The following is a 19,148-nucleotide window of genomic DNA, read 5'->3' on the forward strand; positions in this document are numbered from 1 at the left end:
AATTCCTGTAATAAAAAGCAGACTGGGGTAAGCATCAAAGACAAGTGCAAGCAAAACGCTGTGCGATTTCAGAGGAGGAAGAGACTCGTGTGGCCAGGGAGGCTGGAGGAGGGTTAGCAGCAGAGGAGAACCTTGGAGGCTGGTGGGGCCGCAGCAGGGAGGGGGTAGGGCCTGATGGGGTGCTCAAGGCAGAGAGGACAGCCTAAGACGGAGCATGAGAAGAGGATGTGGAACGGCGTGCTGCTCACACGTGGTGGGAGGTGTGGCTCGTGAGGGGAGCAACCGGTAGGGCTGGAAATGCAGCAGAAGGAGGCCCTTGAAAGCCAAGTGAAGGAATTTAAGCTTCATTACATAGGCGGTAGGGAGCACTGCAGTTTTTAAGCAGAGTAATAGAAAGAACCAGAATTAGGAACCTTGGGAAGATTAGTTTGGTTCTAGACTGGATAGCAAAGAGGCGAGGCCAAAACTGGTTAGGAAGGCAGCTGCAACAGCCAGGTGGTGGATGGGGGGGCCTGGTTTGTGGAGCTGGGAGGGGACTAGAACGAAGGGGGCAAATGTGATGGGCAGCCTTTCCTGGCCCAGCTACAGGCAAGAGGGACTGGGAGGGGACGTGGCTGTGTGGTCTGAAGCGTCTGTGAACGACGCTCTTCCGATGGATCTGGCACACTATTGAGCCTAGACCCCTCCTTTGTCGTTGGTTACTAATTCTCCCTAGCCACACCAGGTGTAAAGGTTTCAGAGTCCAGAGAAATGCATATCCCTTTTCTGGTAACATTCCTAACACCAAAGGCAGAGTCTTCCTAACCCAGCATCAACAGTATGTCACAGGATAACTGGCGCACTGGACCCAAATTTTGCCTTTGCTGTTGCAATCTTCTGTTGGCCCCTTCAACCCCATGCCCCAGCCTTCCCACCCTCCTCTGTGCCCATGAGGCTGATCAGGGGCACCGCATGCACTGACTCTCTGGCCTCTGGGTTTTGGTTTGTGGGGAGACGGGCAGGAGACTGGAGCCCGAAGTCCTCTGGCTCCTTCCCCGTGGAGTCCGGCCAGGCTGGCTCCCTGGACCAAAGGCATCAGCTCTTGTGAGACAGCCTCCCCACAGAGCCAGCCTTCTCTGCCTCTAGGGTTCTGGTAACAGCTCCGTGCGCTTGCCTCTTCGGCCCAGGGATGTGACCCTTGGCCCTGGGGTGCACACTATCCCACTACACTCACCCACAGCTTTGTAAATGACTCCTTTATGGACCTCCCCTTCGAATTACCCTAATCTGGGTGTGCCCTCGCTTTCATTCTGGTATGCTTCCCATATTCCTTGTTTCTTCACAGCCTCCAGGTTTTCATTTACTCTCCAGGGCCTCACCTTTGAGGCAAATTCTGTTCTCCTCTCTTTCTCACCCCCCACCTCAGAGTTCTGTGCAGGATTTCCACTCTTGTGGGCCCCCCTTCTGCACACTATTCTCTCCTTATTGTGGGGGTTTTCTCCTAGCGAGCTCTACACAACTCAGGACTAGACGAAGGACGCAGAGTCAGATCTGTCTTCTCTTTTTCTTTCTTGTAAAACAAAATTACTGGCTCTATTAGTTGGTTTTGTGTAGCTAAAACCCTGTTCCAATCATTAATTAATTCTTAAGAGCGGATCGACCTTGCAGTCAGTGCAGTGTTCCGTCATTTAGAACAACATCACTGGGGAGGCTCTAACAGACATGGCCTTGCCATTTAAACGTATCCATTTCTGTGCTGGTAATTCTCTGCCCCTTCAGATCCGCTTTCTGCTCTTCTCCAGCACTCCAGGATTGTGAAGAAACCAGAGAGGGGCAGGGTCAAGCTCTGGAGAGAGACCTTTTCTTGCTGTGTCTCCAAGGACAGCTCCTTCAGGATCCTGTATTCAGAGAGGTGTCTGTCTGAGAATTTGGGATTCTGAATTCAGCTTATTCCTGGAGTTCAGACTTTATTTTGGGAAAGCACATCAATAGAAATTTTATGTGATTTTTGATGAGCTTGAAGGGATTTTAGAGTGTTAGGATCACAACCATGACTTCTGAATTAGACCAAATAGGATGATAGGTTGCACTCCAGCCTTCCAGACTCTGAATGACATTCAAAGGTATGTGTTGTGTCTGTAAAGGTCGCAGCAGATGGCACGCCCCAGTTGGAAACCGATGAGAGTTTAACGCAGGAACTGTGCACAGAGACATGGGCAGGGTTAAGGGGACAAGAAGGAAGAGTAAAGCACCCAGGTACTAGCAATGTGAGAAACTGATAGCACCCGAGGGCTGAAGGGACAACGTGAAGGAGCTGTTTGCAGAGCCTGGCAAGAGCCACAACCGTGGGCCAAGGGCCACTCACAACCTGGCAGAGGAGTATGGGGGACGAATACCCTGACCTCTCTCTCCTTAGAAGGAGATTGTGATCTCATGCTAGTCACTTACCCTCCAAACCTAACTGGAATCCGGCAAGAAGGGGAGCCCCGTACTGGAGTCTCTCCCATGGTACCATCATCCTCCAAGGAATGAAAAGCAAGGGTGACGGCAAGCTTTCATAAAACCACATCTCCATCTCCTCATATTGGGCTTCTTTTCTTCTCCCCCACTCCCCACCCCATAGTTTGCTTTTGTTTCTCTGCTGTTCCGGGACTCCTCTCTGCCTAGGTCTCACCACTCTCAGCACAATAAAACCTGATCTCCCTCTAATTCCGTTACTCTCATGGGTCTTTCTCCTGTCTTCCCGCTACACTGTGTCATAGACGAAATGCCTGATTACTGTTTTAATGCGATGATAGTGGTATTGTTTGGAGACATAGCATTCATGGAACAAGGTGAGGCTGGCTCATGATCACCCATCTGTGTCTTTTAAGGTGGGTTCAAAGAGCTAAAAGTGACCAGAATGAAGGAGAAATGTTAGACAACATGCCATTTTAATGGAGATCCCAAACATTTAAAAGAAACACCAAGAACTCAGCTTTGCCAGGAGAGGTGAGACTTGGCACAGGATAAATTTCCTGGGTCTCATAAAACCTCCACCAACAGAACCATGTCCTGCATTCCGTCTTCCTGGACGTGAGCTGGAATCTCTGACAAGCTTTGGTGGCACGGCGAGCTCACCTCTCCCGTCAGTGCTGAACGCTATCGGGTACAGAAGGGAAGGGTCAAAGCCTAAGAGGACATCGGGCAACAGAAAATGGCGTCAGTTGGCTTAGCATTCAGACCTCACCCTGACGGCTCTCCTGGAGGCTCTGCCCCTCACGATGATCCTCTCCACATCTTGATGGGCGGTGGCCTTGACTGGCGGTGGCCAGGTGTGCCCAGAGCCTGTGCTAAGCTGTGTGGCTTCTTCCCATGTTCTGCGTCTCCCCCAGGTCCACCTTGCCCCAGCTCAATCCTCCCTCCTTCTCTGCAGCTTCGTCCTGGTCTCTTCCTGCCGGCGTCTCCAGGCCGAAATGATGGCTTCATCGTCCATCTCTTCCTCCTCCTCCCTGTCAGTGCTTCTCCGATACTGGGACCGCCGCCCTGAAGCAAACCTCCCTTCTTCCCGGTTTTCCATCCTCTCTCTTTCTCCCTCCTCCTCGGACCTCATGAAGCTCTGAGTGAATTTCCTCTTGGCTCCAAATTCAGAAAAGTCCGAGTTGGAGGACTCTTCCACATCTTCCCAGTCCCTGGGCCTGGCCCAGTCCGGCCGCTGCGCTTCCGGAGACTCTTCCCCGTCCGAGGGCTCGGGGGTCCGGCGGAAGAAGTAGGGCTCTGGGCTCTCCTCCCGGGAGCTTGAGGTCTCACTGAACGTTGACCTGGAGAATCTGTGCACCGCTCTGCCCTCCCTGGTAGAGGAAGAAGAGACCCGCGAAGTGCTCCTTACAGAGTTGCCATTGGCCTCCTGGTAGGAGGACGTGTCCTGTTCCTCCGACTGCGATTTGGAGAAGCTGTAGCTCGAGGACTTGGACTCGGTCTCCCGGAGCAGGGAAGATCTGGTGTACTTGCCCCTGGCGCTTGCAGACCAGTCACTCGGGGGAGGAGGTCTGTCCTCTGTCCCGAGGCCGCTGAGCCACTTGGTAATGCTGCCCTGCCTCTCTCTGCCGGCCCTCCCGGAGCTGGCGCAGCGATAGGACGCAGCCGGGGAGGAGCACGTGTCCGTTTCGGGCTTCTGGGAATTACCGCGGGAGGAATACCGGAAGCTCCCTATGGCACTGTCGGTGTCCTCATCCCTGTCACCCACGCCATCACCTTCCTCTTCCTTGACCTTCTTCTTCTTGAAAAGGGAGCTTCGCTTGTTGTCGGAGGCCAGCTTCTCCATCTTGTACTCGGACATCTTCTCCCTCAGGTCCATCTGCATCGCCATCTCCTTCCGGCCGAGCTCCTTCAGGTCTACGCTGTCAGCGAAGAGGCTGTAGAGCGGCTTGCTTGGCCCCCCGCCCGGCGCGGGGCTGCTGCGTCCACTGAGCAAGGGGGCCCGGGCCCCCCCCAGGCCGCGGACCGTCGGCGCCGCCTCGGTGCTCGCAGCGGTCGGCGAGCGGGACAGCAGGAGCATTTCGTTTCGCTTCTGAGCGAGGGTTTCGCTGACCACGTTGGCGATCCAGTTCTGAATGCTGGCGACGGAGACGGTGTCCCCAGGCCCCACGGGCAGGTCAGGCGGCGCCGCGCCGGCGGTCGGGGCCCAGCACCCCCCTGCGTGGCTTCCAGCCTGAGACGGGCGGGAGCCGTGGCTCTGGGCGCTGAGGACTGAGGCCGCGTCCTCGGCGCTGACCGAGGGAGCTGCCGCCCAGACGGCGGACCGGGGGATGCTCGGGCTGGCGGCCGAGCCGTCTGCCTCCCAGGTGCCCACGGACTGGCTCTCCTCCAGCGTCTGCCGGCTCCTCTCCAGCAGCTCCAGCCTCCGCTGCCTCTTCTTGGCCGTGGCCGAGGCCGAGTCCTCCCCCTTGCTGAGCGCCGCCACCTCCTGCTTGCTGTCGCCGCCCACCTTCTTCTGGTGCCCCAGCTTCCAGGCCCGGTAGGCCGTCAGGTCCACGTCGGAGCCCTTCGGCTCCCTCTCCGCCTCCTCGGCGGCTCGCTCACTGCTGCCGTCCTCTGTCCCCAAGTCTTTCTTGTGAAACCCAAACTGGACTCGCTTGATCTTCCACCTCTCCAGGGCAGTGAGCTTGTCCTGGGTCCTGCTGCAGAAGTTACAGGAAGAGCAGGCCTCCGAAGACACGCTCTCCTGGTCCTCCGCTCGCACGCTGCTCCCCACCTCCGGGCTCGTGGCCGCCCCCTCCGTCGTGCTCCGAGAGCGGTAGCGACGGGAGGCTTCCTCCTCAATCTCCAGCAGCCTCTGGGTCCACATGTCCCACGTGCCGTCCGTGGACACTGAGTCGGAGCGGCCCGTCGGCCTGCCGCCCTGGCCGCTCGTCTCCAGCGGCGGCTGCGGGCCCCGGGGGTCGCGGCTGCTGACGCTCTCCGAGGGGCGGCTCTCACTCAGCGTGTGCCGCCGCCTTCTCCTCCCGAACCAGCCGGCCTGGCCGGCCTCCCCCTCGGCCTCCGCCCCCTCCCACCTCCGAAGCCCTCCCGCCTGCAGCCTCTCATTCCGGCTCTGCCACTCCTGGATCCTCCGGTCCACGGCCCGGTCCTCGGGCTCCTCCCTACCCTGGCCAGAGGCGGGCCGCTCGCCATTTCCCCCCCGGGGGCCCTTGCTTGGGGGGAGGCCCTGCCCCCTCCTCCACTCCTCATACAGCTTCTCCTCCTCATCTTCGTCGATGAGGGTGAAGGGCTTGGACGCCCGGCTGGCCTTCCCCCAGGAGGAGCAGCTCAGGAGGCTGGCGGTGTCGCTCTCCTCCTGCACCGTGAGGCCGTGCACTCTGGCCCCGTCGTTGCTCTCCATGTCCTCGCCCTCCTCAGCCTCATCTGTCCCCCCTTCCTGGCTGTAGTCTTCCTCTCTCTCCTCCATCAGCTTCTCGTTGAGCTCCCGGAGCTGCTTCAGGAAGCCGTCGTTGGGATAGATGGCCCGCTTCCTGCGCACAGTCATCAAGGCCTCCAGCACGGCCATGTCGTGGAAGATCATCAGGTAGGCCACCACCAGCACGGCCGACCGGCTGAGGCCCATTTCACTGCTGACCAGGACCTTCCCTGAAAGAAAGCACAGGACAAGAATGTATCAACAGTGGCTGCCTTATAAAGATTCTTGTTAAAGTGCTGTTAAAAGGTACTGTTTAGATGTGCTGCATTTACTGTATTTACTTGCCTCTGGAGTTCATCTGCGCTCAAGTCCTGTGAGGGAGGAGCATCACTGCCCCCAAAGAGGGCCGCCAGGTGCCCTGCCCTGCTGCAAGCATCCCCCGCATTTGCCTGAATGCGGGCGGGGGGGGGGGGGGGGGGGGGGAAAGGGGACCAAAACGGACCCCCACTTTTGAAACACTGGAGTGCATTTCTACTTTCTTCCTGCCAAACTGAACATCGGAGGGAGGAGAAATAAAAGAATGGGGGAAAGGGGGAGAGAGAAGAAAAGAAGTGAGGCTAAGATGAATGAATCACAGGACTGTCGGTGTGGGAAAGCACCACAGGCATAGTTAAAACTTGAGAACTCCCTTTACAACATCCTCGATGTGGATCACCCACCATCCAGTAGAGAGACTGGATGCTTCCTGAGATGGGGAGCTCAGTATCACGCGTGCGTACCTGTGTGCATGCGCGCGCGCACACACACACACACACCCTTCACTCCATATTTAGATCAATCTACTCTTTTGAAACTTCCTTCGCATGTTAGAGCAAAGTATAACTCTCTGTAATGAGCATCCGAGCTCCTCCTCTGACATTCTGACGTTCTGGGGTCAATAACGAACATCTGTATGAATCAGGCCTTTTATACAAAAATATGTAAGAAGATCACTAACATATTCTTCATTAATTTTTTCCCCTTTTCCTGGCTATTCTGGGTCTCTCAATCATTATTTGGACATCTTTTCACGTCCCATTCCTATACTAGCCAAACTTGCAAGTCAAACTTTATTCGTTTTTTGTTTTTTTTTTTCCTTAGGACTCTGTGTCAGGATGGAGCAAGTATATTTCAGGTTTGGACTGATCCACACAGAGGCCTCTCACCACTCTCATTCTGGGCATGGAGGCTTCCCTCATGCCATTTAAGCTGCAATGTGGATGGATATGTCCTAAAATGAACTCAGGTTATCTTTTATATCAACTGAAACCTGTAAAGGTTTTTCAAAAAAATGCTATTCAGTCATGCATCAGTTTTTTTTGGTAGCATTTTTAAAACATAAGGATAACGTTACAAATTCCTATTAATGTTTTTGGTAAATATAACCTGTGTTTTTTTTTTTTTAAGAGTTTATTTATTTGAGAGAGAGAGACACAGCGAGAGAGAGAACACAAGCAGGGGGAGTGGGAGAGGGAGAAGCAGGCTTCCCACCGAGCAGGGAGCCCGACGTGGGGCTTGATCCCAGGATCCTGGGACCATGACCTGAGCTGAAGGCAGACGCTTAACGACTGAGCCACCCAGGCACCCAATATAACCTGTTCTTATAGCCTAATAGAAACTTTTACCAAGTCTTGACTCCAGCATTCAATAAATCGGTTATCCCCTTGCCTCATCTTCTGCTTTGAATCCTTCATAAGCCTGACAAACATGCCTCCTATGCCTTCATTCTGATGGCTGTTTACAACGCAGCCCGGAACCACAAGTCCTCCTTCCAGGCTGCCATCAATCTATTTGCCAACAGTCTTTGGGGATGTTTGTTAAATCTTTTAAGAGTCCTAGGTAACAATATGGGATGGGCAGGGGGTGACTTTTATCAGTACGTCTTGCATCAGTGAAGACCATGTCTGTCACCCAGAAGGTCGGAGACCAAGGCAAGACTAGAAGGGACCTGAGGCCCAATAATGCTGAAAGGCATTGCTGCCAACAGCCAGCAGTCACTAGAGGGAGGTAAGCGGGCAGAATAAAGCTGCTGCAGGTGCATCTACAGATTCCCTGTCTCACCTCTTCCCACCTCCAGCCCCGGGCTCAGCTGTCCCTCACCAAGGACCCCCCCTTTAACTGGCTGACCAGGCCACCACTTGCTGCTGTCAACACCAAAGTCTCCCTTCCTTCCTTCGAGGTGGAGTCACCAGGCCAGCTCATGTCAGGACACGTCAGGCACAGCCAGCCAAGCTGCCTCATGAGGACATGGCAGCAAATGCTCCTTAGACTCAGTCTGGCAGAGACAAGGTTGGGGGTGCCATGCTTTTCTCAGCTGTGTTCCCTGCACCCTGGGATTCCTCTGTGGAGCCTCAGGGGCGGCCTGAGGACAAGGGGGAGGCAGGTGGTCAGGCCCTGGGTGACAGGACTGTCCTCTTTCAGGCATAAGGCCACACTGACACTGCAGATCGTGCTCTGCACGACTCTGGGGGGCACCTTGCACATCCATGTCAGAGTGGATTTGTAGATTTGTTTGGTTATGACGAAAAATTTCCAGCGGTAAAATGGCTTGAGGAAAGCGGTCTTTTTCGAATTTGCCGTCACCATTTTGATTAGCAGCGAGGCTGACTGCGGGAGGGAGGGTCCCTCTAGATGTGGTCCCTTTGTTCTAAGAGTTTGAAGGGTATGGCTAGCAGAGAGAGCACTGGGCTTGAGTAAGAAAGGTCTCTTTCCATTCTCAGCATGCCTCTACATGGCTCGCTTTTGGGTTGTATTCTCCCAATTCATAATTCTCATTTTCCGCAGAGCGTTCCCTCTTTCCATTTTCGAGAAAAACAAGAAGTACTTGCCTAGAAGCTACCTTCCCCACCTTGCCACCACGGATAGAATTCAGGGTTGACAAAGGACCAGAGTCTGCCAAGCAAATTTTCTCTCTAGGAGATTTGGAAATGGGACTGAGGCAGGGATTTAGCCAGTCTGTGTTCAGGCCTGTGGAGGGCCATGCTATCCGAGGTAGAAAGAAAAAGAGAAGATGGAAACCAAGAGTCCAGAGATTGCACAGTCCTTGTTCAGACGATCCTGGAGCCACATTCCCGTCTTTGGACGTTTTCTTGTATTGTTATAATTAATGCCTTGACATGGTTTCTACTTACTAGCAACCAAGAGAACCTTGATTATTACACAGTGGCAAAGTCAGGAAACGTTTCATGGGTCTCGATTTCCCCAACTGTAAAATGTAAATAACATCCTCCATTGTGGTTATTGTGATTATCACATAACCCACCCTGCCCAGGTGTTAGTTTTGCCTTTCTCCTCCTTAAGAACTGACTCCACAGCATCCTGGGGTAGAGGAAATCACAGAAACTAAGGCTTTAGGGATGGTGACAACCGTCAGGACTGCAGTAGGAATCAACCCAGAGGCAACCCCAGGAAGGAGAAGGTCCTTTCCCTGCCTGGCAGGGGTGTGCGGGGAGGGAAGGCAGGCTGAATGCCACTGACCGCCAGCAGCCGGAGGAGAGAAGCAGGTGCGCGGGGCGCAGGCCCCTGCTGGTGACGGGGCTCCACCGGGTCCCCGTTCCCCCTCTGCCCCCCCCACCCCCGCCTGCACCAGGCAGCCCTGCTCACTGCTTCCGGCCACAGGGCAGCCCACCCGGACCCCGCAGGAGTGCGGCCTCCATTCTCGAAGCCCTGAAGAGACCCTTCCCAGCCCCGGGGGCGCAGCTCGGGTTCGCACAGCCCGTCGCCCCCGCCGCCTCCCTCCCTGCGCAGGGCAGCTTCTCCCGCCGCGTGGCCCTTGCTGTTGCCGCACTTCTGGGGACAGTCACCGTCCTGCGGGCCAGGTCCGCCCGCCCGGGGCCACGTCTACACCGGCTCCACCGCGCCGATCTGCGCTGCAGAAGCAGCCTGAGAAATCCCCTCCCCGCGGGCGTTTGCAGACACGCTCAAGTCACGTTGGGTCAGAAGGAATATATTTTTTAAAGCGGGTTTTTTTCCCCCCCATAAAAATGTGTCAAACCATATGTATTGTTTTGTATTCAGTTTTGTTCACTTAATCCGTTATAAACATCCCCTCATGGTAGCAAATATAAGGCTCCATTTTCATTTTTAAGGATAGCCGAGTTTTCTAGTTTATGCCCATATCAAAACTGACTTAACCAATCCACACTTCGTGTTTCTAATCATTCATAGTTTACATAATCCCATGAGTAACGGCCTTGTAAGCACATCTTTGCGTGCGTATCTCATCTCCCTAGGGTGAGTCACTAGTAGAACTGCCCCCTCAAATGTCAAGTACTTTTTTTTTTTAAAGATTTTATTTATTTATATGACAGAGAGAGAGGTAGCGAGAGCGGGAACACAAGCAGGGGGAGTGGGAGAGGGAGAAGCAGGCTTCCCGCTGAGCAGGGAGCCTGACCTGGGGCTCGATCCCAGGACCCTGGGATCATGACCTGAGCTGAAGGCAGACGGTTAACGACTGAGCCACCCAGGCGCCCCTGTCAAGTACTTCTTAAGGGTCTGACTAAGGGCTGTTGTTTGTTTTAAGCATTGAAAAGAGGAGAAAACTATTTCATATATATACATACATATGTAATATATATATATATACATAAAATTTATAAATTTATAAATTTCATTTTAATAAAAATCTCTATAAAAACATTCTATGTATAGATATATATACATATATTTATAAATATACATATATACATACACATGTATATTTACCAGGTGCTGTGCTAAGTAAGTTTTTATGTGCATTTTAAAATGTTAGTCCTCACAGTGAAGTTAGGAAGATCACATCTCTTTAACTTTGTTGTATTTACAAGGAAACTGAGGTTCTCCTGGAGAAAGAAACAGCCTGAGGTCCCATGGAATAGAGAAAGCAAAGCAAAGCCCAGACTCAAGCCCAAGGTTTCTGACTGGGATCCTGAACTCCCAGTGCCCCCCGGGGCATGCATGGGCTGCCACCCGTCCCCACTGAGGTGTCCCATCAACTCTGTGGCTGAGTCTCAGGTCATCTTGGGTCAACTTGGATGACAGCCACAGCCTCAGCACCGCTCTCCTAGCTCCCACTCCCACCCTCCCACCAGAGCAGAGGGAGAGTTTTCTAAAATGTAGATCAGATCAAGGCACTGTTCAACTCCCTCACTTTGGCCTAAAACTTCCTGCATGAAGCGGCCCCTGCCACTCTAACCCTTACCCACCATGCTGACCCGCACTAGGACCTGCATCAGGACCCCTGATCCTGAACCCACCAAGCTTATTCTACTTTAGAAGCTTCGCTCTCACTTTCTCTGGCCAGGAATGCTCTTCCTCCAATTTTTCCATGGCTGGTTCCTTCTTGTCACTCAGCTTAAATGTCCTCTTCTTAGAGAGGACTTCTCAACCGCCCTCCCCAAGGAGCTAGCCAGTCACTCCAACACATCATCCTAGTTAGTCTCTGCCTCACTCTTGTCACTATCTGACGTTTTTCTTTGTAACTTTCTCTGCCCTCACTCTGGTGTGACATTTGAAGGTCAGGGGCATTTTCTGTGTCTTTCACCACAAGCACCTAGAACAGTGCCTGGCATGTGTTAGGCCCTCAATAATTATTGATAAGATGAATGATCATCCTTTCCTTTCCCCTCCTCTTAGAATGAGACAACAACCTTCTCAAGACAGATAATCCGGAGGTTTTCATGACATCCCCCACGTTGCTTCTCCCCCTGTGGAATTCTAGCAGCCTGGGGCAGGCGGGACCCCCCACCCCCCGCCTCACCTCTATAGGTCAGCAGGGCTTCATCAAGGAACTCAGCAGCCTTCCGGAAATGCTGGGAGATGTCCACCTCGGGAAAGTCATCCACCTCCATACCCAGGTACTGAATCTCCAGGCCAGTGTAGAATTCGGGCCCAGTGTAGACACCGGTGCCATGAGCAGCATTCAGGATGTGAGTAATTCCCAGCCTCTTCAGCCTCCCCTTGTTCACAGCTACACTCCTGTAGGGAGAGAAGCAGAGACAATTTTTGCCAGAGTCCGAGCTAGAAAGGTGCATTACCCCTGAGACCGGGAGGCTGCTTCGGCTGGGTCAGGGAGGCCGGAGCTAGGTGAGTGCCTCCCTTCTCTGCTCTCTGGTGTCCGGGGCTCACTGCAAATGTGGTTCTAAAATGGGGCCAGAGAGAGTAGGGACAGGGAGCTGGGCAGGGAAGGGTAGAATGAAGAGGAGAACAAGACTGATTTGTCAGGAAATCTTTGGTCTAGAGATCTCTGGTTTAAAATGCCTTGCCGGGCACCTGGGTGGCTCAGTTGGTTAAGCGACTGCCTTTGGCTCAGGTCATGATCCTGGAGTCCCGGGATTGAGTCCCACATCGGGCTCCCTGCTTGGCAGGGAGTCTGCTTCTCCCTCTAACCCTACCCCCTCTTGCGCTCTCTCTCTCACTCTCTCTCAAATAAATAAATAAATAAAATCTTTAAAAAAAAATGTTTTAAAAAAAAATGCCTTGCCTTGGGAATGGACCTTCGTTAGGACACAAAAGTAGCAGACAAAAATAATAATAAAATTAGGCGTGCTTCACATTGATATGGCCTGCCATATTTTCCAAAGTCCTTTTACACGCATTCTTTAACTTTATCCCTAATCATAATCTCAAGAGGTAGACAGGGCAACTATTTTTATTCCCATTCGAAGATTATAAAAATGAACCTGAGAGGTTTTATGACTTCCCAAGACTAAAAGAAAAAAAAGACTGAACAAGGACAGGTGTTTTTGGTTTCTAGTTCAGAGATCTTTTTGGTGCAGCAAAGTAAGAGGAGTTTCATTTGAAGAGGTCCTGAAGACCTTAGGTTACCAAAGAAGGAGCAGAAGCCGGGGTACCTGCACGTGTCTGGGGTCCCTGGTGAGCACGATGGGAATGTTTCCGGGTCTACAGAGCTTAGCTAGAGATCACTTAGGACTTGGTTCCCAGATCCGAGAACCAGGTTCTGGGCAACTCATTACTCCTAGGGGAGTAGGAGCCCCACCGTCCAAAGTGATCTTCCCGACTGCCTGCTGCCATGGGGGCCCCAAATTCCCTGCTTTGGTTCTGCATATATGAGTAATTACACAGGGATAATATCTCATTAAGTCGCCCATGGAGCAGCAAAAATTAATTTCACAACCTAGCCTATTGGTGCCAATTATACATGGACAAGATCCTGAAGGAATAGGACCTGAGTGAATGGTTTCGTGTTTTGTTTTGAAAACCACTCACAGACTTTTTAAAAATAACATTTTTTTCTGATTATGAAAACAATAAATGTTTACTCTAGGAAATCTGTACAATTCAAAAGAAACCTAAAGAAGAAAATAAAAAATCACCTGTAGAACCATCTACTAGAGAATATCGTCACCGTTTTATCACATTGTGTCTAATTGTTGTCTATGCAGAAGTGCATACACACACATCAGTACATTGTTCAATTAGCATATTATATATATATATATATAATTTGTAACCTATTTATCCTCTTACTATATTGTACAAGTTTTCATTGGTTGGTAATACATATAAAAGTCAGTATCATCACTGGCTCCAAATGTCCCATCAGATAACCTCAATTTGCTGGATGGAGCTCTTGGGGACTTTGCTCAAAGCGGGGGAAGTTTCATCTCTCTCAGGCGCTGAGAGGGTAGGACAGAGGGTCATGACCTGCCACAGTCAGACTCACTTCTCTGCTATGAAGACATTGGGCCAGACCTCATCCACCTCATTCCAGGGGGTCTCCTGGTGGTCTTGGACCAAGGCCCGCTGTAAATCCAGGACGCAGGGGGTATTGTATAGGCTGGTGTCATCCATCTTCTCCCTAACACGGTTGTACAGGTCCTCCACCAGCAGCTGCTTGGCTGACTCCAGCATGCCTGGACATTCTGCCTCCGCTCTGATTCCCCGTGGCTTGAATTCTAGAGAAGACAGGCAGCACTCCCATTAGAGAATTAGAATACCATGGCTCTCCCTGTTCCTCAGGAGAATTTAAGGCATTTGAGGTCAGATGCTGCTAGGACTCTGGGCATGGGCTGAAATACCAGGAAGGACTTAATGAAGGTCCAGGGGCCCTGCATTGGCCTGGATCCTTGTGGTCAGGACCAGCAGCCGTATAGGTAGATAGGTGAAGGGACACGGGTTTCCCTTACTCCCTCCTGTATTTTTCTAAAGCTGGCTGATAATTACTTAGACCAAGGTGCTTAAGTACTTGGCGTATGTCTGATTCACACCTACAGCTCCCACAGTGCTCCACATAAACTAGAAGCATTTACCAAATAAATCAATGGCATTCTTTCAAAACATAATTAGTTTAACTCCTTTCATGTGGAATGCAGATAACTTGGGAAAAGTAAAACTTTCAGAATTTTGCCAGATCACTTTCTCATACACATTTAATTTACTTGTTTATTTCATTTATTGTCTGCTTCTCCCCACTGGAATGTAAGCACCTGTGAGTCTCAGTCCCACACTTTCTGGCAGGCGGCAAAGATTTGCCGTGAACTCCCCTGCTAGTCCCCAAACAGCATTCTGGGCCTTTCTACCAACAGTTCAGAAAAGCTCACATTCCAAATGAATTCAAGGGATGCCTGGGTGGTTCAGTCAGTTAAGCATCTGCCTTCCACTCAGGTCACGATCCCAGGGTCCTGGGATCAAGTCCAGCACTGGGCTTCTTGCTCAGCCGGGAGCCTGCTTCTCCCTCTGCCTGTCACTCCCCCTGCTTGTGCTCTCTCTCTGAAAAATAAATAAAATCTTAAAAAAAAAAAACCAAACCAAATGAATTCAAAATGTATTCACCCATATCTCCAGTGAAACTTTATTTCCTCCTAATATTTCTGTTCCCAATGATCAAATTTGGGGGAAAAGTAAGGTATTTCTTTCTCTGAGAAGGTATACAAGAATAGTGGAGGGCAAAACCCTACTACTTAGGAGTCAAAAACACTGAACAGAGAGAAGGGAAAAAGTAAGCAAGGAGTATGGCCTGCGCTGGCCATGACCTCGGGCGGGCACCACCTCTTCCCCTGATGGGTGGAGAGCACAGCCACATTTGGCAAATAGACTCGGCCCAGCCCTTCACGGGATGAACAGGTGTCTGTGAGCCTGGCTTACTGCTCAAGCTCTGCGGGTCCTGGGAGTTCTGGGTTCTACCCAGGACCGAGCACTCTGTTTCCCGTTTCCCTGCAGCTCTTCTCTCTCTTTCCCCTTTTCTGAACCACTTGACTGGGCCCCCATATCCCTGCATCAGATCTCCGCTCTAAATGTTCTCTGATGTCCGTTTCAAAAGCAGAAAGAAGAAAAGCCCTGCAGTCCCAGAGCTCTATTTTGTTTAAAAATAGATGAAGCGGTCCTCTTCTCTCTACCACTCAGTCTTCTCCCCTGGCTCTCCTGGGATCCTACCTAGCAAAGGCAAAAGCCCCTCTCCCTCCCTCCTTCTCCTAACTGAGACAGCTCTCCTTTACTACATGTAAAAGATAAAACACTCTGATGCCTCATTAAAATATACAGCACTGTCTTCCTCAGCTATTTATATGGCTGGTTGTTGTCTTGATTTTCCCCTTTCCAGTTTAAAAACAAATGTTCCAGCCCCTCATTTCTACTGGCAGCTCCTGTAGGAGGTCTCTGGAGGTCTTGAGGTCTCTGGCCCACCCCTCAGCCTGTTTCAACTCTACCTCCCTCCCCGCACCAATTCTTCCCATTTATTTCTACTACCTAAGGTTTCTTCGGAAGAAAGCCAACCCTACACATTTCTCCTCTAAGCTCTTTCAGATGTGTGGCATATACAGACTTTCATGAAAATGAAGAGTTCTTCAACACACGTTTTTATCCCTCTGATCACTAGTGAGGAGGGCAGTGTTTTGAAATATCACCTGATCCATCTTCCTTTCTCTGTCATATATTTTTTCTTCCCCCACCACCTGTCAGCCACTAAGACTAAGGAAACTTAGGCTTAATGCTCCAGACAAGGGGAGAGTAGATAAAAACCTAGAATTAAAAAAAAAAAAAGGCATTGCTTAGCTTTAGATTTCAATCTACATGTGCAATGTCCTGTAGACATATCCATAGCATTCTATAGGCTTGAAAGTGAAGTTTTCAAAGAGAGGAAATGGTTTTCTCACAGCTCCTAAAGCTGGATGTTCACTTACCAAGAACCCAAGCATGGAGAGAGGTCCAGAGAGTAAAACACAGAGCAGGGATGTTGCAGGCTGGAAGGCGAGGGAAGTTCCCAAACACACAGGAGGAAAAAAGAATTTCCAGAGCTAGGGTGGTGCTGGGATCAATTTAGAGAGATCTAGACTGGGTGAAGCCACTTAGGCCTGGCTTGGAGCGAGGGAAGAGAGACCCCAGGTAGGGAAGGAAAAGAAAATAGAAAAAAACTTGAGAGCTCCTTGAGAAGATGGGGCCTCTGAGGATGCCCATATCACAAGCACCAGCAAATGGAATTTCTGGCTCCTCGTAAGGTGGACAGGAGATCTAGGTGTCCTCAGGGACCTGTGGGAACCCAAACGGCCTGGGGACTGAGAAAGACCTGGGATTACATGGAGAAGGAGCAGCATGTGTGGTTCTCACAGCTGAGGGCCAGGGAAGGGATCATGGCCACCAGCAGGGAATGCCAAATGAAGCCCAAGGCCCAGCAGGGCCCTATGTCAGTAACTGCTGCTATATCCAACCCCACCCCACAGGGGTGACAGAGACACCCAGGGCAAAGGGAGGAGAAAAGAAATTTGCCCAAAATTGATTTTTAAAAAAATCCATCCAATCACAATGAATATCCTTGAATGAAATACATAGTATGCTTTCTGCTCCAACATTTACAGTGTGCATATTAACCTATCTCCCCACTCTACCTTTCCCCACCTCCTCCTCATACATAATTCAGATTGAAAACCATCTTCAAACACTAGTGGAAATGCAGATCTAAATCTAGATATCCCTTTGAACAGAACTCTCTGGGTGCTTCTGGTCATTTCTTGGGCTTTCAGGTCTGTGTCTCTAGTATAAGCCACCCGAGGATCGCTGAGATTAACTGAAAAACTGAATGGGAGGCCATAGGAGCAGATTGGAACTGCCTCTCCGGTTGCTGACTCAAGAGAATTATTCACACTGGTACATAATAATTTCAACCTCTGTCTCATGAAGGTTGATGATGAGTTGTGTTGGCAGAATTGCCTTCTTTGGATCTGCTCCTCTTAAATGTGATGGGCAGCACCTGAGAAGCACGCTGACCTCTTCCAGTGGGCCCTTTCCAAGGGTCCCCAGATGAGTTATGGACTCTCCCTGCTCCCACCCACCTTCCATTGGCATTACCTTCATTGATGATCTGTTTAGCTGCAACAGCTGAAGAGAGGTGTATGGGCTCCATGAAAATGCTTTCTGTTTCTGCATCTGATACCACCGAGTACCTAAGAGAAGAGAATATCTGTGTGAGAGGACTCTGGGCAGCATCTAAATGGGAGGCATTCTTTTTAGACAAGAAACCTGGGCCTGATTTTAGGCACAGTGGACCACGAGAGATAAAGGGAATGTTTTCCTCGGTTTAGGGAACCTGAGAATGCCCATCACTGTGACTCATTTGCCAACTGTTTTCAGACCAGAGTTGACACTTATGGGAACTGATGTTTAATGACATGGTAGTCTAGGCTGTGGAGGGAAAAGCATATGTCTGTGGTTGGGGAGAACTCACCCTGATGTGATTTCACTTTCTCTATTGGGATCCCACCCTTGGATGTACTGCTGATCATTTTTTCCCTCTTGCCCCTGTTGTTGCCCCTCTGTTATCAGTACTATAGGACATCCCTAAATATGCTGTTCCTGAGGTTCTGATGGACTGGTGGGCTGGGTAGGCTGCCACCATTCCATCCATGCCCCGTATCTTTGCCCTGTTGGAAAGAGAATGGGCTCAGAATGGGCTCAGAATGATGGGCTGGCACAGGGACGTGGAGGTGCTCAAATGCACAGTCCTGATTCTGAACACAAGAAATCAAGGTTCAGCCTGAGCCCAGGATGCAATCAAGTAACTTAGGTAAATTTCAAGGCAATTTTCCAGAAATAATTCAGCAGAGACGTCCAAAGGGATACGAGGGACATGGTGAATCGGGGCAGAAACAAGGGGTAGGACCACAGTATCACGGTTGGTGCCCCCCCTCCGCCCCACTAGTGAGTTCATCTCTTTTCCCTGTGTTGGGGTGAGTTTGGGTCGTTTTTTTGCTTAGTCTTTCCTTTAGGTCCAAAGAAATTAAAGAAAAAGTGAGAGGACTTAATGGATACCAAGTTTTTTTCCCATCACAAAAGTTCCCATATGCTACCCCTTTATAGTCAACCCCTCCCTGAACCTCATCCCCTGCCAATCACTGATCTGTTTTCTGTCCCTACAGTGTGGCTTTTTCTAGAATGTCATATAAATTAAATCATATCACAGTCTTTTGGATATGGCTTATTTCACTTAGCAAAACGCATCTATAGGTCATCTATTGTACTGCATTAATCAATAATTTGTTGTTGAATAATATTCCATTTTTTAGGCACTTCAGGCCGTTGTTGCCATTTGCTGTCACACTGCTTTGAGTCACAACTGGGTATTCCAGGGAAAAAATGGATACTCACATTTCTGGTTTGGTTGTACTTTGAATTCTGTCTTCCTCAATCTGCCTGCTACTATTTACTTTTCAGAGTCTTCAAACAGTTGCTGTATCCTTCTGTTCAGGTTTTATAAAGGCAATCCATGAGAGAGTGATAGGTGTGTCTGCCATCTTACCCAGGACCAGAACCTCTGTTTTACTGTCTTTTTGCTTTTAAATGTCTGACGTCCATGTGTTTCCTGATCCTTGTAACTGACTTATTTTATCTTTATGAAAACCCATAGGATCCTTTGGTTTGCTGTATTTAGAAACTTCCCAGTGATGTTGATTGGTTTATTTTCATCCATTGCATTTGGAATGGATACCATTTTTGAGCGCCTTCTATGAATTTAATCCTGACAAAATTCCACCAGTAGGTATTATTATTCCTGCTTTAAGATGAGGAAACTGGCCCAGATAAGCTAACGAAATTCCCCAAGGCAGTAAATAAGAGGAAGGACTAGGATGCAAACATAGGGCAATCCTGCTCAAAGTCCAATCTTCTCTCCACCACAATACACCATTTAGATTAGACCGAGGAGGCTAGTCGACTGGTGGATCCCCAAGCCCAGCATAGACTTTGACACAGAAAAGTACTTCAAAAATACTTGTTGAAAGCATGGATGGATGAAGAGATGGGTGGATGGACTGGGTTGAGTTGTGCT

General features: G+C 50.4%; 1 protein-coding gene across 1 annotated transcript in view; it reads right to left on the reverse strand.

Annotated features, from left to right (window-relative positions):
- Positions 1 to 3,370: 3,370 nt before the first annotated feature.
- Positions 3,371 to 19,148, reverse strand: part of STYXL2 (serine/threonine/tyrosine interacting like 2) — a 28,523-nt gene continuing 12,745 nt past the window's right edge. Inside the window, exons 2-5 of the mRNA XM_021682672.1 lie at positions 17,174 to 17,268; positions 13,557 to 13,788; positions 11,631 to 11,848; positions 3,371 to 6,084 (exon numbers count right to left, since the gene is read on the reverse strand). Of these exons, the coding sequence (XP_021538347.1) occupies positions 3,371 to 6,084; positions 11,631 to 11,848; positions 13,557 to 13,788; positions 17,174 to 17,268 (3,259 nt within the window). The remainder of the gene's footprint in view (positions 6,085 to 11,630; positions 11,849 to 13,556; positions 13,789 to 17,173; positions 17,269 to 19,148) is intronic.

This window comes from Neomonachus schauinslandi, chromosome 6 (genome assembly GCF_002201575.2).
Source record: "Neomonachus schauinslandi chromosome 6, ASM220157v2, whole genome shotgun sequence".
In the NCBI taxonomy this organism is placed as follows: domain Eukaryota; kingdom Metazoa; phylum Chordata; class Mammalia; order Carnivora; family Phocidae; genus Neomonachus; species Neomonachus schauinslandi.